Source organism: Phalangium opilio, unplaced genomic scaffold, assembly GCF_054372755.1.
Source record: "Phalangium opilio isolate 3A_F unplaced genomic scaffold, DU_Popi_V2 ptg000048l_1, whole genome shotgun sequence".
In the NCBI taxonomy this organism is placed as follows: Eukaryota; Metazoa; Arthropoda; class Arachnida; order Opiliones; family Phalangiidae; genus Phalangium; species Phalangium opilio.
Window position 1 is genome coordinate 5464698 of NW_028324170.1, and position 14837 is coordinate 5479534.

Here is a 14837-nt window from a genome sequence, read left to right on the forward strand (position 1 = left end):
CAACTAGAAAGAAAATCGATACTCTACAAAGGTATTCCAGTAAATATGTACCGAAAAAATCTTTGTTGGCTTGAGAAAGTAACTTACAAATAGGTAAATAGTACCGCACTATTTATATACAGGGTGTTTTTGATAAGTCCGCCATAAACTAAGGGGGATCTTCTATAGGAAATCAATTTTGAGTCCAAAATGTTACTTCTATCTCCATTTTTCCGTCCGGGTCACTGTTATCAAATTAAGATTGGATGGAGTATTTTACGGATGACCCTTTAATTTTAATTAAGAAACCGAAAGACGATGATTTCTAATTTAATTAAGGGGCCATCCCTAAAACACTTAAACAAATTATAACTCGAAAACAGTGACCCGGACGGCAAAATGTCTTCATAGAATTTACATTTTGCGACTCAAAATTATCCAAAGAACATTCCCCTTAATTCATGGATGCAGACTTATCAGAAAAAAAAGGGTTTATTTGTACCTTTGTTCATTATTCGCAACTAGCTAGGCCTAAGCTTCCCGGATTTAATAGCCAACCGGTATTTACTATATCGGTTTAATGATTATGGGTTTCACTAATAACAACTTTTTCCTCTGATACATGCATATATAGTTATGTGGATCGATACGAAGAAGTATATTCGGAAATGAGACATTCTTCAGCTGAAATTGGAAATAACCCTGTTCACAATTACCTACTTTTGAGAAGAACAACTATTGATTTGGATATTATTGAAAATGTACTTCTCACCGACACAGCGTATGGTACGAACATCAGTTATTCTGAGTCGTAAAATATAAATATAGTAGTAGACATGCAAAATCCACGTGGTTCCCTAGTGATAGTTGTTTGAGATATAAACAAGTTGGGAAAACCAAAATATTACCTCTCCGTGTCAAGAAGTCAATGCGCTCCATAACAAGAATAAAACTTCAAAGCTATAACCCGATTACGATTAGCCCTTTCTTTGTGATCTAATTTCTACCATGATGCTTTCTTCTATTATAAAATTTAAACCTGATTATTTAAACGTGTATTTAACTTTCGGCTCACTCTGAACCGTTAATGTCCTTCATTACAGACACGAACATCAAAACCCAAAGTTTACTACACCTCAGGTCTCAATTATTTACTCTTTGGTTCACTACGCCTATAGCGGATAATACTTGATTTACCCGACAGAGTCCAGACCTTAGCCTTCTTCACGAAATCATTAGATCAAGGATTATTCTATATACAGATGTAGTATAGCTCAAGTAATATATAAACAGCCATTTCAAATAATAATATTAAAAACTATCCTTGGAATATCTAAATGAAACAGAGCTTTAAAGCTACAAAACTACAAAATGCATCATAATTACGAAAAATATTTCCACATATTCACTTTATATTATGGATAAAGGGAATATTATAGTTCTGTAGGATGACTTTACACATCAAAACAAAACGAACGTATTACTTCTACGTAAAATATTAATAGACAGGCAAGGATTCATACCATTAAAGAAGGAGCGCAATATTATCCATATTTTCAATTCATATACAGAGAAAAGAAATTATTATGTTTCTGAGAGGAGCTTCCCATTTTGGTTGTTGTTTTGAAAAATATATCGCAATGCACGGGCCTTGATAGATATAGGAGGCAATGAATGAAATGTATCACAATGCACGGGCCTTGATAGATATAGGAGGCAATGAAGGAAATATATCGCATTCACGGGCCTTGGTAGATATTGGAGGCAATGATTTAATCTCTCTCTCTTTGCACGAGAGGTTTATCTTTAATATTTAAATAAATATAATTATTTTTAATTATTTTAATCTTCAAAAATTAACATTAATAATAGTTACATCGTTTAAAATAAAGTTATACCTATTATTATCTCATACTTTGCTAATATTGACGTTTAAAGTGAAGGGTACCCCTCCTGCCCGCTTCCTTCAGATTTTGGGGTATATATACTATTCGTTTCCATTATAATAGTAAGGAAAAAGCGCAATTGCGAAAACCTTTGGTGGCGATCCCACCTTAGGGAGGCTAGACGTTTCTCGTAACCCTAGCTGATCGCCGCGTATATCCTAAAACCAAACGATGATAATGGAGTAGAAGCCAATGATACAGATTGGTGTCTATGTGGAATTGACGGAAGAAGGTTGGTGGTGTTTAGAAGCCAGTATGTACAGACTGGTGTCCAAGTGGGATGGACAAAGACCAGAAGATGGTGGTGATTAGAAGCCAGTACGTACAGACTGGTGTCCAAGTGGGATGGATAAAGACCAGAAGATGGTGGTGATTAGAAGCCAGTATGTACAGACTGGTGTCCAAGTGGAATGGACGAAGACCAAAAGATGGTGGTGATTAGAAGCCAGTAAGTACAGACTGGTGTCCGTGTGGGATGGACAAAGACGAGAAGATGGTGGTGTGAGAACTCAAGTAGAGGAGCCATTTCCGTGTCTGTGAAAGCAGTTCGGAAATGGCGAACACGTTTGCTCCGATACGCAAACTGCGAACGCGGTCACGTGGGTGTGACAACGGACAGACAGACAGACAGACACACACACACACACACACACAGACACGGCCGTTACAGAACCTCTCCTGGACTACGTCACACGGAGAGGTAATAAAAATAGTTCAATTCAGGTGAAAGTCAATATCAACATTCATTCAATTTAAAAAACAATTCTGGGTACATTTTTTGGTTCAAGGTTTAAAAAAAATAGAGCAGAATGAAGTCATAGTTATTGAAAAATATCATTATTTATTATAGAAAAAAATACGTTTTTACTAAAAGTATCTATAAAGATGTTGTGTACAGGGTGGAAATTTTCGCACGCGACCTGTCATCGCCTCTAAATGGACCACCACCATATCTTAGCTAACTAGTTAAAGGTTAGGTTAGTCATACGTTTATTTTAACGGTACAATAAGTTTATAAGGCATATCATATCATATGAACTTATGAGGGTTCTAATAGACCAAGTTTATCTGAAAGAGTGCTTAAAGACAGAAAATTAAGGTGGATGATATGATGTTCACACTTCGACATCATGTTTAGCCGAAATTATGAGAAAATGGCGCTTACTACGTTATTACAATTATGTCAGGCTTATCCCCTGTAATTTTAATTGGCTTAGACTGTATTTAAAATATACTTGACCTAAAAACGATAAACAATATAATTAATGACCATAAACCCATCAATAAATAAACCAAGTATCCTATTTCGAAAATTTCACGTTAGCACAGTTTGGTTTAATTATCTCAAACAGAGGTAATGTTCAACGTAAGCGAAATGCAAGAAAACGACGAGCTTCCCTCAATCGAAGACCTGGAAGGAGCGGCCGAAGGTATTGATAGATTGCAAAAAACGTACCAGATAGATCATACTTCTTTGGCCGATGGAAACTTATTGTTAAAGCCGAAGCCGCTACCTACGAACCTCAAACTGACAGGTAAAGCGTTAATTATAACAGGCGTGTAGAGTTTAATACGAGACAAAATTTAAGCCAGAGACTGTCTGTACGTCGGAAAGATTCAAGTCAATATGAAAAAGTTTGAAAATGGTATGGCGTGGTACAAAGCGGCCAAGAACAGAACCTCATTTGCGGATGGATTCAGCGCTCGTACCACCGATGAAGAAATACAAAGCTATCTTGATGATTTGAACCAAATGGTTAGCGAACGTAATATCCCTTAAACACACTAATTATTTTAAGAAAGATAGAGATTGTCTGACATTGTTTAGCTAATTACAAAGTAGTATTCTCGCTTTAATCATCCTGATAAGGCATAGAGCTTTAAATCACAGATGATTTTATTGCGTTAAATAACATAAAATAATTTGAATTTCACTTTCATAGAAGAAAAATTCATCACTCGTAGCCCCAAAAAGAGACGTTCTGACTGAAAACTACGAGAAATTATGCAGAGGAGAGAAAATAGAAGTAAGTAGATCGATTGTGCAGCCACTCTCATTGCACGGCGGCAAGGTTGGTCCAACTTTCCAAGCAAGGAATGTGTTGCAATGCTCCATCAAATGGGATACGGAAAATTAAAACCTGACCTTTGTACTTTTGAAATACTTTCAGACTACCGTATTAGAACGAGAACTATCATGTCGTTACTTCAAAGGACATCATCCGTACTACCTCTTACAACCAGTTAAATTGGAAGTTGTTTCCAAGCTCCCATTTATCGCTTTACTTCACGATGTCCTTAGTAACAAAGAAACCAAGGAGTTTCGAATTCACGCCTGGCCGAAGGTAAAATCCTTAATAACTTTGATCGAAGTGATCGAAATTAAGGTACTTAAAATTTACTTTGATCAGATGAACCGATCCCTACTTTACGATCCGAACGGTAAAAGCAAACCTGGATCAGCACGCACAAGCAGCAAGTAAGCAATCAGACTTAGTTTAACATAATGTATCCTGTATCTTTAGAATTGCCAGTAGCTTTTGGAGTTGCAAGCTCATATTTTATTTTTCAGCGGATGGGTTCAGTCTAACTCGGGCAAATTATTGAGTAAGGTGACTCGAAAATCTGAAATGTTATTGGGGCTAAATGCGGGAATCAATCAGCTTGGTTCCGAAAGCTATCAGGTTTTAAATTTATTACGAAAATATCAGATATTCAATATCAATTAACCTATTAATTAATTTAGGTAACAAATTATGGGATTGGTGGACACTACGGTCCCCATAAAGATTTCTTACAAAGACCAGATGGTACATTTTCAGTAAGTATACCCTTTTCCATCTTTTCGAAATAGGTAAGTACTCTTTTGCACGTACTTAACTTACTCCCTAAGCATCCAAATATTTAAATTTTTTTTTTTGAAGAAAAAATCTTGTAATGAAAGCAGTTGTATTTACTATATAATCAGGCCTCACGTACTAATTACATTTTAATTAACTGTTTATGATGTCATCTGTTAGGCTACCAGCAAAATTGGCGAATCAGGCGATAGAATTGCGACATTGATGTATTACGTAAGACTTTCGTCTTTTTATAAGAACTTTGATAAGTTGGTTGTGAAATTCCAGGAGAAAATAGCTAAGGGTTGCGTTGCGTATGATCATACACGTAATGTTTATCATGATTTTTAGTTATCAGATGTAGAAGCCGGTGGTGCCACTGCTTTTCCAAACATCGGTATAGCAATTTGGCCCAAAAAGGTGATTTATTTTTTATAACAAGTACATTTAAGCCAAGACTATGGCTCCGTTATTCCCGCTAGTACTTTTGGTAGTGTAAAGAACCCATATAAGAGTTGAGAACCTAATTAGGTTTCTATGAACTGATACTTTCAGCACCGCGTCTTTCTAGGCTTGCTAAGGTCAAGTATCCCTTACAGCTCTGTTCTGTTTTTGAACGTTCTCGGGCGTTAAATGAGTTCTTGGTAGTGTTATCAAGGGATGGTTTATCTTGTTCAAAACCTAAATTAATGTTTTCAAATACACTCGTCTTTTACAATGACTTAATTCTGTCTTTTAAGGGTTCAGCCGCTTTCTGGTGGAATTTGTTCTCGGACGGTTCAGGAGATAAGTTAACTGTTCACGGAGCATGCCCAGTATTATTAGGAAATAAATGGAGTAAGCTAACTTAAATATTTTCTGTTCTTGTGCACATAATTAAAGATAATACGAGCAATTAAGTTTCCGATATGGACACTACGCGTTAGACTTCCTCGCGAAGTACTGGGGAGTACCCCTATTTGACATCAAGTACCACCTAACGAATTATAGTTAATTTAATGAATTGATAAGTTGATAATTAGTAGAGTAATATAAAGCGAGAAAATTCGACAGAAAACTGTCCTTGACTCATTCAAGTAACACTACTAGTTATTAAAAAGCGCGCTTGCTATTTAAGTTTCTCTTTGATGGAATAAAACTTTAATTTTCTTTCCAATTTTTTTTCTTTATCAAGTTTCGAATAAATGGTTCCGAAGTCACCATCAAACATTCCTGAAGAAGTGCAAATTAAATCCTAAAGAAGCTTTTCTTGACGTTTAATGCCAAGACATAAAACCAAAAGGACATTAAAATTCATGGGTTAAAATAAATATGTTTGCTTACAGATAAACTTGATGTTTTTAAGGCCTCTTTTCTTAACGCTATTAAACGTTAATTACACTACTTAATTTATCCGTAAAGTAAATTTTAATTTAGAATATGCTCACTAGGTGGCAGTAGCATACCAGCCGGCTGTTCGCCATAGATAAACCTTAGAGGAGAGTTAAATGGAGGTAAATGTATGGCAAGGAAAGGCCACGCACGGCAGTGAACGACGTTTCTGAGCACCTCCCGATTCGTCAGGGACGTGCCGATCCAAATTATATTTTGAATATACAGAGGGCGACTGAATCGTCTTAGAGAGCTGGGAGAACTTAGTTTCCATCGATGGGGCACAGAATTACAGATACTACTTTATAGGTATAAATATTCGCTCTCCACTTAACTCTCTCCTCTGGGGGGGGGGGGGCTCTTTTCGTACTTGTCCCGCGAATGAGATAAAACGCGCCCATTTCTTAAACCCTCAACCTCTCCTTTCTATTGTGTCCTCTAAGACACCAGTTTATTAATATTCTGATATTCGCTTATGGAACGAAAACGCGCTGCATTTTTAAACGCATTTCTATAGTGCTTTTTTTTTTCTTACGTTTTACGTCTTTACAGCTCCTCCCTGCACGGGACGATGGTATAAAAAATCACTTAAAGGGACACCTTACTTCTACAATTTTGTTTTTATTATTATTTTAGGAATTTTAATAATTGCCAGTATAATTTCCACGATTGATTGGTGTTTTTGTTTACCAATTTTTAAATGGCATATTAATGAAGAATGATATGCGCGAATTTTATAGATCCTGTCTTTCTTGGGGCAGTATTTGTCAATTATAGGATTTCATAGGATATGTGGATTTCAAAAGACATATTTGCCAAAAAATTTGGATTTTATAGAATTTGTTTGTAAAATATATGAATTTATGGGACATACATATTTGTCAATCATGGGATTTTATAGAATATCTTTGTAAAATATATGATTTTTATAAGACAAATAAATTTGTCAATCATGTAATTTTAAGGGACATATATTTTTGTTAAAAATAGGATTAACTAGGACATATTTGAAAATTATAGGATTTTTGTATCTATTTTGCTCTAATTCTAGAATTTTCTCGGGATGTCCTTATTGAATTTGAGGTGAAGTTAAGTATCTCTTTAAGTAAGGTAGCGTAAAAAACCACAAAACGTGTAGGGCGGGTGAGGTGGCCATAGTATAAGAGCGGAATGTAAAAATGCAGGTACAGGAATTTCAATGTGCCAGAGAGCCCGCGAGGAAAATAATACGCAATTTCTTTCCTATAAATTCAAGTCTAACCGTATACGACTATCTCTCCCTTGACAAGTATCAGTATTGTTACCCTGTGCTTTAGTGCTTACCTTAGAAATCGAGTAACAAACATCAAAATATCAAAACTCACAAAATATCAGATTTACAATATAAGAAGGGGCAGAGGGGATACATGAACAATTTTCAAAAACTTACAAACAGTCTTCTTCGAAGCGGGAGTTTATTACATGAGAGTTACTTAGAGCAGGTCACTTCGAAAGATCCAATTACCAATTACTATTAATGAAATAAGTAGTCGATTATTCGGATTAGCCTGTATCTATTTTTTAACAGATTGATGTTTCCCTCCGTCTACATTACTGTCTCACACGCCCCTTTTAGCTAGTGGAACCATTTTTATTTATTTTTTGGCTTACAAGAATAGAAAATTCCGCATCAGAGCGCTGCGGTCGCCGCCGTAGAAAAATTCATCGCCAACGCCGAGCTGGTACATGGAGAGGCGTCTATGTGAACTTCAGTAGGGAGTTTATAAGATATGTTCCATAAGTATGACGCTACCTATACTTCGTAATGCTAGAGACTTACTGAGAGCTGGTTTGAAAACGACAAGCGAGAATTGACTGCACCCTGTTTCTCAGTCCATCTTCAGTAAGTCGACCGCATGACACTACATATATTTCGTAATGCTAAAGACTTACTGAGTTGCTAGTTTGAGAACGACAAGAGAGAATTACTACACTCGGTTAGTTTTGCAGAACTTCCATCTTCCTATCTAGTCTGCATTACTAAGCCTTTAACAGCGCCTCACCAGGCGTCGCTTTACCTCGAATCTATGACCTACGTCACTTCATGACAACCTGCTGTTTGTAACCAACTTATGGAACATATCTTATGAAATTATGCTCTTACAAAAATCTCCGCAGTTTAAATAAAGCGAGTCTGAAGAAACGTACCTTGTTTCGCACCCATCTTGTTAAACTCCGGGCAGCAGCGTATATTTTTTTAAAAAAAGAACAAGGTACACAGAAAAAAATGAATTCTTCTTTTCTAAGGAGAGATTTTTTTTTAATGGAGAGAACGGGCCGGGAATAGAGATAAGCAAGGGGTCGTTTACAAAACAAAACGGTTAGGATGCGTCTATTTTTTCGTTCAATTGCCGCACGCGCTGCCCAGGATATATCTCTCGTATCACGCATCATCAACTCTGAGAATTCGCACCCCCTTAAAGACTCAGTTAGTGAATACACCTTGATTTCTTTTTTTAGTTCTACTATTGTTCCATGTTACCCCCTCTTCCCCCCTCCCCTTAATTTAATTGGATCCCCTAAATTATTAAATTCAATTTATTCAATCGTGGGTTTTTTTTCTTCAGTTTCTTTTAGTTCTTTTTGTTATAAAAATTATTTGAAATTGGAAAGGAATTTTAGGTTTTGTTTTTTGATTGCGTACTTCGAATTAAAAAATAAAGACAGGGTTTTTTTTTATTTTTATTTTTTTTTTTTGGAATCTGGGATTTATCTTGAAGCGAAATATATATAATATATATATTTATAATATATATTATTTATATTCGTATATATATATATATGGCTTACAGGTATAATCTTCATTATGACTTAAATATTTTGGTGGAAATTTTGTTATTTTTAAATAAAATATGGAATTTTTAATACATTATATCTTTGTCGAAATTTGATGATTTTTATCGCGTTAATATATTGGTGGGAATTTGATTTTGATTTAGTTTTCCCAATAAAAACTGATATAAATAATTAAGGCATTAGTTAAAATTTGGTTATTCGTGATAAAAAGCTTAATATTAATGTGGTAACTTGGCCTAAACAAAAATTAAAATGTTCAAAGCATTAATTAAATTATGCCAGATTTTTTTCAATAAAATTAAGTTTTAAGGCATGGGTCAATATTCCGCTTAAATAAGTTTATTATTCCCTATGTTCAAGGAACAATTTCTTAATTTTCTGTTGAATTTTGTTAATTTAATTTTTTAAAAAAGGATAATTTTGAAGACATTTGTTTGATGTTCTACTGCAATTAGCTTATTTTTCAACAAAAATTGTTAATTATCATTGCATTGGCTATTTTTCTCACTATACCATCTTATTTTTTCAATCAAATATATTTAATTACTAAGGCATTGATTATTTTTCAGTTGAAATTATCTGAATTTTAATGAAAAAATCTGCAATTTTTAACGCCTTAGCCCGACTTATAAAGCAATTTTAAAAATGTTCAAAATTCATTGGCACCCTTAAAATCAGCCCCCCCCCCCAAAAAAAGGGCGCCAAGTTGTATAGACGAAAGAAATTTGTACACCCACAAACTCACTTTAAATTTTAAAATATACCTTTAAAATCTAATCCTTTAAACCCATCCACCGATGGACAATTTAGTAAAAGACTGCGAACAATCCTGAAAAGGGGAGGGATGGGACATAGGGGGGGGGGTAGGTTAAAGTGACGCGTGAGTTGACAATAAAGCAGCGTGACGCGTCAAGTGCGAGCTACATTATCCAATTTTTAAATCACACCGCAATTAATCGTCTCGCTGTCCATGCATGATCCAACTCGACTCTTTCTCAGAGTTAAGTATTTTCTCGGGGTCGAATTCGGCTTTATAAATTCTCCCTCAATTTCGGGAGAATGCCGAATCGCTCGGAGGGACTTCTTTAAGAAACCTGGACCCCTTTATAAAATATTTACCCCTCCCTTTTGCAAATCCCCCTTCCTTACGTCTTAGACTCTAAAGCTTCCTCGGGCATCTGAGAACGAGGGTTCATTTAAAATGGTTTCGCAGCAGCAATGATGCCACTTACTTTTATTTTGGGGGCTTTTTTAGTTTTAGCAGGAACGTGTATGTATTCCTTGTTTTAGAATAGTGAATACTTCACTTTGTAAGGTAAAATGAAATTATATGAAATGCAGGCTGGCTTCGTACCGGGTCACTCGACGACCACGTGTGTCATGAACCTTTTTGAGACTATAATACAAAATATAGAAAAAGAGTGGTATGTTGGAATTGTCTTTGTTGACTTGTCTAAGGCCTTTGATTGCGTAAATCATGAAATATTGCTTAATGAACTTAGATCATGCGGGGCAGATACGGGCACCCTTAAATGGTTCACGTCTTATCTTAGTCAAAGAACACAATCCGTAATAATTGGTAATACAAAATCTCAATCAATGACTGTATCTACAGGTGTTCCTCAAGGTAGTATCTTGGGGCCACTATTATTTAACATATATACGAGACATAATCATAAATGCTTAAAATTTTCAAAGTCTTTTGAATACGCGGATGACGATGCCCTTCTCTCTGTATCAGATGACGCTTCTAAATTGATCACTGAATTAGAATCGGACGTAATAACTCTAAAGAAAATGTTAGCCTCACGAGGCCTTATTTTTAATGAATCTAAAACTGTTTTTATGATTATTGAACCTAAAAAATTAAGAGGTACAACGCAAGACATAATCAAACTTGGGTCCCTAGATATATCACGGGTAAAATCATATAAATATATCGGAACCATCATAGATGAAAAGTTAGATTTTATTGATCACATTGAATATGTACTAAATAAGGTAAATAAGAGACTCTGGCTCGTCCATCCACTTTATAAATGTTTGAACATTCAAAGTAAAATTACGCTACATAAATCTATGATCCAACCCATCTTTAATTACGGTAATTTATTTTACAATATTGGCCCCAAAAAATACTTACATAGACTTCAAATTATACATAATAAATGTGCCAAATTAATATTACTCCGAAATAAGAGATCATCTGCCACAGAGGCTCTTAAAAACCTAAATTGGATGACCCTATCTCAAGAATATGAATATCAGCTATTAGTACTAATGTATAAAATCTATAATAATCAAATGCCAAAGTATATCCTTGATATGTTTCATTTAGTCGATCATAACTATAATACCCGCATAAATCTTAAAACCTTTGTTCTGCCATCAAAATTAACGACAACCAACTTGAAAAGTTTAAAAAACAGGGGAATCCAATCTTGGAATAACTTACCATGTGATATAAAAAATATAGCTAACATTAATGAGTTTAAGAGAGAAGTAAAACAGCATATTTTTAATGTTTAACAATTAATTTATCTAACGGACCCCTTTGTAAACCAGTTTCGACTGAACAGGGATATCCAATAAAGCTTTAATTATTATTATTATTATTAAAAGTACAGATGTGAAATTGACAACAGTAATCTTTAAAAACGTGTGATTAAATTACTGTTTGTCGGTAATTTATAGTATTTTAACAGAGGTGGATTACTTTGCCTTCCATCTCGCTTTTTGGCCCATGCGCTATAGTTATCTTGTGCGCAGAGACGGCAATGTGTTATAGCTCTTGTACGTCCCGATACTGAGGGTTGCGTACGTCAAAAGGTCTACGCACTATCATTTTCTCTAACTGATGTACCATATTGCGTAAACCATGCTTTTCATCGGTATTCTTGTTTCGACAAAGGTAAGACGGCGGCAGCGGCCGGCCGCGGGGCTTCTAGCAGCCAGCAGTCACTCTACCAGAGGTAGATGGTCTCCTCTGAGAGTTTTAAGTTAGTATTCTCTCTCTTGGTCTAAGAAAAATGCCTTGGCGCAAAAACCATCATCCACACTCGTAATAAAATAGTAGCTTGTAGCGACAGTCGCTTGGTACGAATAGGTTATACCAACGTAGCATTCGCGAAAATGTTTCCACGCTTAAACCGTAAGAAACTGGTCCTCGAAAAGCTAAATTTGAATTGATTCGCGTACCAAAAACGTGCCCACCAATGGTGAGAAAAATCTTCAATAATTCAGGTAGTAAACGCTATGTCGGACAGTCCAACGAATACGTTTTTTTCAGTGAACATTTAGAAAGATACGAAGATTGTGTTGTTTGTTTGTGTTCGAAGGAATTTTCGCAAGAACAATTTGTGTTTTAGATAGAAATAGGTACATTCAGTATTGTGTTTTGTATTTTGTACACCCAACCGTGTAAATGGTGATTATCGTACGCGTTTTGTACTGAACACTTTTGTACTGAAAGGTACGAAGATTGTTTCGCTCGTGTTCCGAGGAATTTTTACAAGAAATAATTTGTGTTTTACGTACAAATTGACACAGTCGTTTATTTAATTGTGTTTGGTATTTTGTACGCGCAACCTTATTGTGGTGATTATTGTTTAGTGATTTGTGAATTTAAAATCGTGTGTGCCTTAAACGGATACGGATATAATTCGATAGTAACAATTGAAGATGGACTACCGCTCTGTACGTATGTATATTTTCTCCATATTGGTCAATAGCTAAATTTAACTTAAGAAGGGCTAGAAGACGGCAACCTGACCCCCACTGAACCTAACGCAACAAAATATAACATAAACTTAACCTAAGGTAAAACAAAAAACCCCAAACCCAAACTTAACCTAACCAAACCATACCCTACCCTAACCAAACCAAACCTAGCCTTAACAATCTCACCATAAATACAATGGGGTCAGAAGGCAAACTCTCTTCATACGAGGCATTCAATCGTGATTATTTTTAATGAATAGGTAGTTGACACCCCACACTGTCTTATCATAGATAAAAACGTCTAGATGCCATTATTCTAACCCAAAATACGTTGGAAATAAATATATTTTTGGTAGAAAATGGCATCTTTATCGTAGGCATTTAATCGTGATTAGTTTTAATGAATAGGTAGTTGGCACACCGTGTTATCTAACGAAACTTTTTTTTGGTGAAAGGAAACTGATAATCGTGTTCGATTAGGAATCGATTGATTTTTCGTCGCTGATAATGTTTCCCGAAAAATTATTGATGATTGACCCTTTTTGCAAAACTTGTTAGGAAGGCGAATCGTTGTAACGCCAAGATAGATGAGTCATTTTTAGCGGTCGTAGAACTTTGGAACTTTTCTACCAAGTGCTAATGAAAACCCAAAACAAAATACCCGAATATCCAACGGACATTTAAATCAATTTGCTTCGCTAGTTTTGAGACGAATTTATAAATTATAAAAGTGACGTCACGGTGCTTGAAGTTTTAAATCTCCAAGTTAAAATCATATTGAAACGCCTTAAAAAGAAATAGAATAAAAACGAAAACACCGGTGGATATTTGTTTTGTAAATTTGGTGACGCTGTAAATGCGACAACGTCAGAGCCCCGTGTACTTTCTTCGTCAGTTCGGTTACACATTTACATAAGATTAAAGTGACGTCACAATAGTCAACGGTGGTAAAATGATAGTGTAAGGCCCCGAAAAATATAGAAACACATGGAAAATATCAGAGTCAGTGGGTATTTGCTTCATCAGATTGGTAACTCATTTACATAATTTAAAAAAGTGACGTCACTCAACATAAACCAGCCCAATAAGTAGAATGCAATCTAACATAAACAGCAAAGAAAATTCTCAGACCGCGATAGAAAGCATACACTTAATGGCGCGTTAGAAGTTTAAAACCTATAGTGAGATGCCGGTCTTAGTCCCCGAAACTAACAGACAGACAAAGTTGTTACGTTTCTTAATATTACCACACTGAATCCAGTCTCCAATATTCCTTGCTTTCCTTCTTCACACTTTTATAACTTTCAAAACTACATAAACCGCGATGGAAAGGTACGCGCCATGTTCCCGCGTAACTAACAGACAGACAAGAAGTTGCGCAATGGTTTGAAATTTGAAAGAGGTGGGTGGCTGAATAGCGTCACGTAATCCTTGAATGGCTGAGCACTAAATGTTTTCGCGTATATACTTGGGCTTTTTATTAATAGGCTTGTATTTTAACGGGTTGTAATCTCACGCGCGCAGATGATATCAATACTGGCTAATAGAATACAAATGCTTCGGTGTTTCAATTGGTTAAATACAGTACACACGGGACGGTAATTGTCTAGCTGCTTATCTCCAGTCACGAAAGCTAAAAAGCCAAAAAAAATGGAGAAAGAAACCTAACCACTTTTCATCGCGCCAACCCATGCATGCATGAGGCACATGCAAATTAAAATTAAAACACTAAAGAAGTCAAGGAAGGTTACACATTCAAACATCTTTAACGTTTTTAAATAATTCAAATATATTTTTTGGTATTTAATTAGCGTTAATTATATTTATTTTAATACTAGTGTTGCCTAGTGTTTTAAGTGAATGCACGGGGTTTTTTTTTTGGTTTTGTTTTGGGGGTAGTGTAAACCAGGAAGAGTTTCCAGTCCGTGTTGACACTAAATAGTCTTTGTCCTCCCCACCCTTATGAAATATTACCATGTTGTATTTTTACTACTTTCTAATTCTTAATTAGAGGTTATTCATAAAGTTAAGTTTTGACAGTGTTGTTGGATTCAACAGCCTAAATTTACTTTCTTTCATAATATTAAATTAAGAATCATATATTCATCTAATTACCATTTTAATGATAATTACTCTAAACATTATA

At 35.3% G+C, this 14837-nt stretch overlaps 1 protein-coding gene across 1 annotated transcript; it reads left to right on the top strand.

The window, feature by feature from the left end:
* Positions 1-647: 647 nt before the first annotated feature.
* Positions 648-6095, top strand: LOC149673951 (prolyl 4-hydroxylase subunit alpha-2-like). Its single transcript, XM_089840037.1, has 12 exons — positions 648-765; positions 3278-3460; positions 3515-3681; positions 3869-3952; positions 4097-4270; positions 4337-4404; positions 4498-4609; positions 4672-4746; positions 4946-4999; positions 5117-5185; positions 5506-5602; positions 5940-6095. Exons 1-12 carry the CDS (start codon positions 648-650, stop codon positions 6023-6025), a joined length of 1287 nt encoding a protein of 428 aa, XP_089696163.1. The 3' UTR covers positions 6026-6095.
* The last annotated feature ends 8742 nt before the right edge of the window (positions 6096-14837 follow it).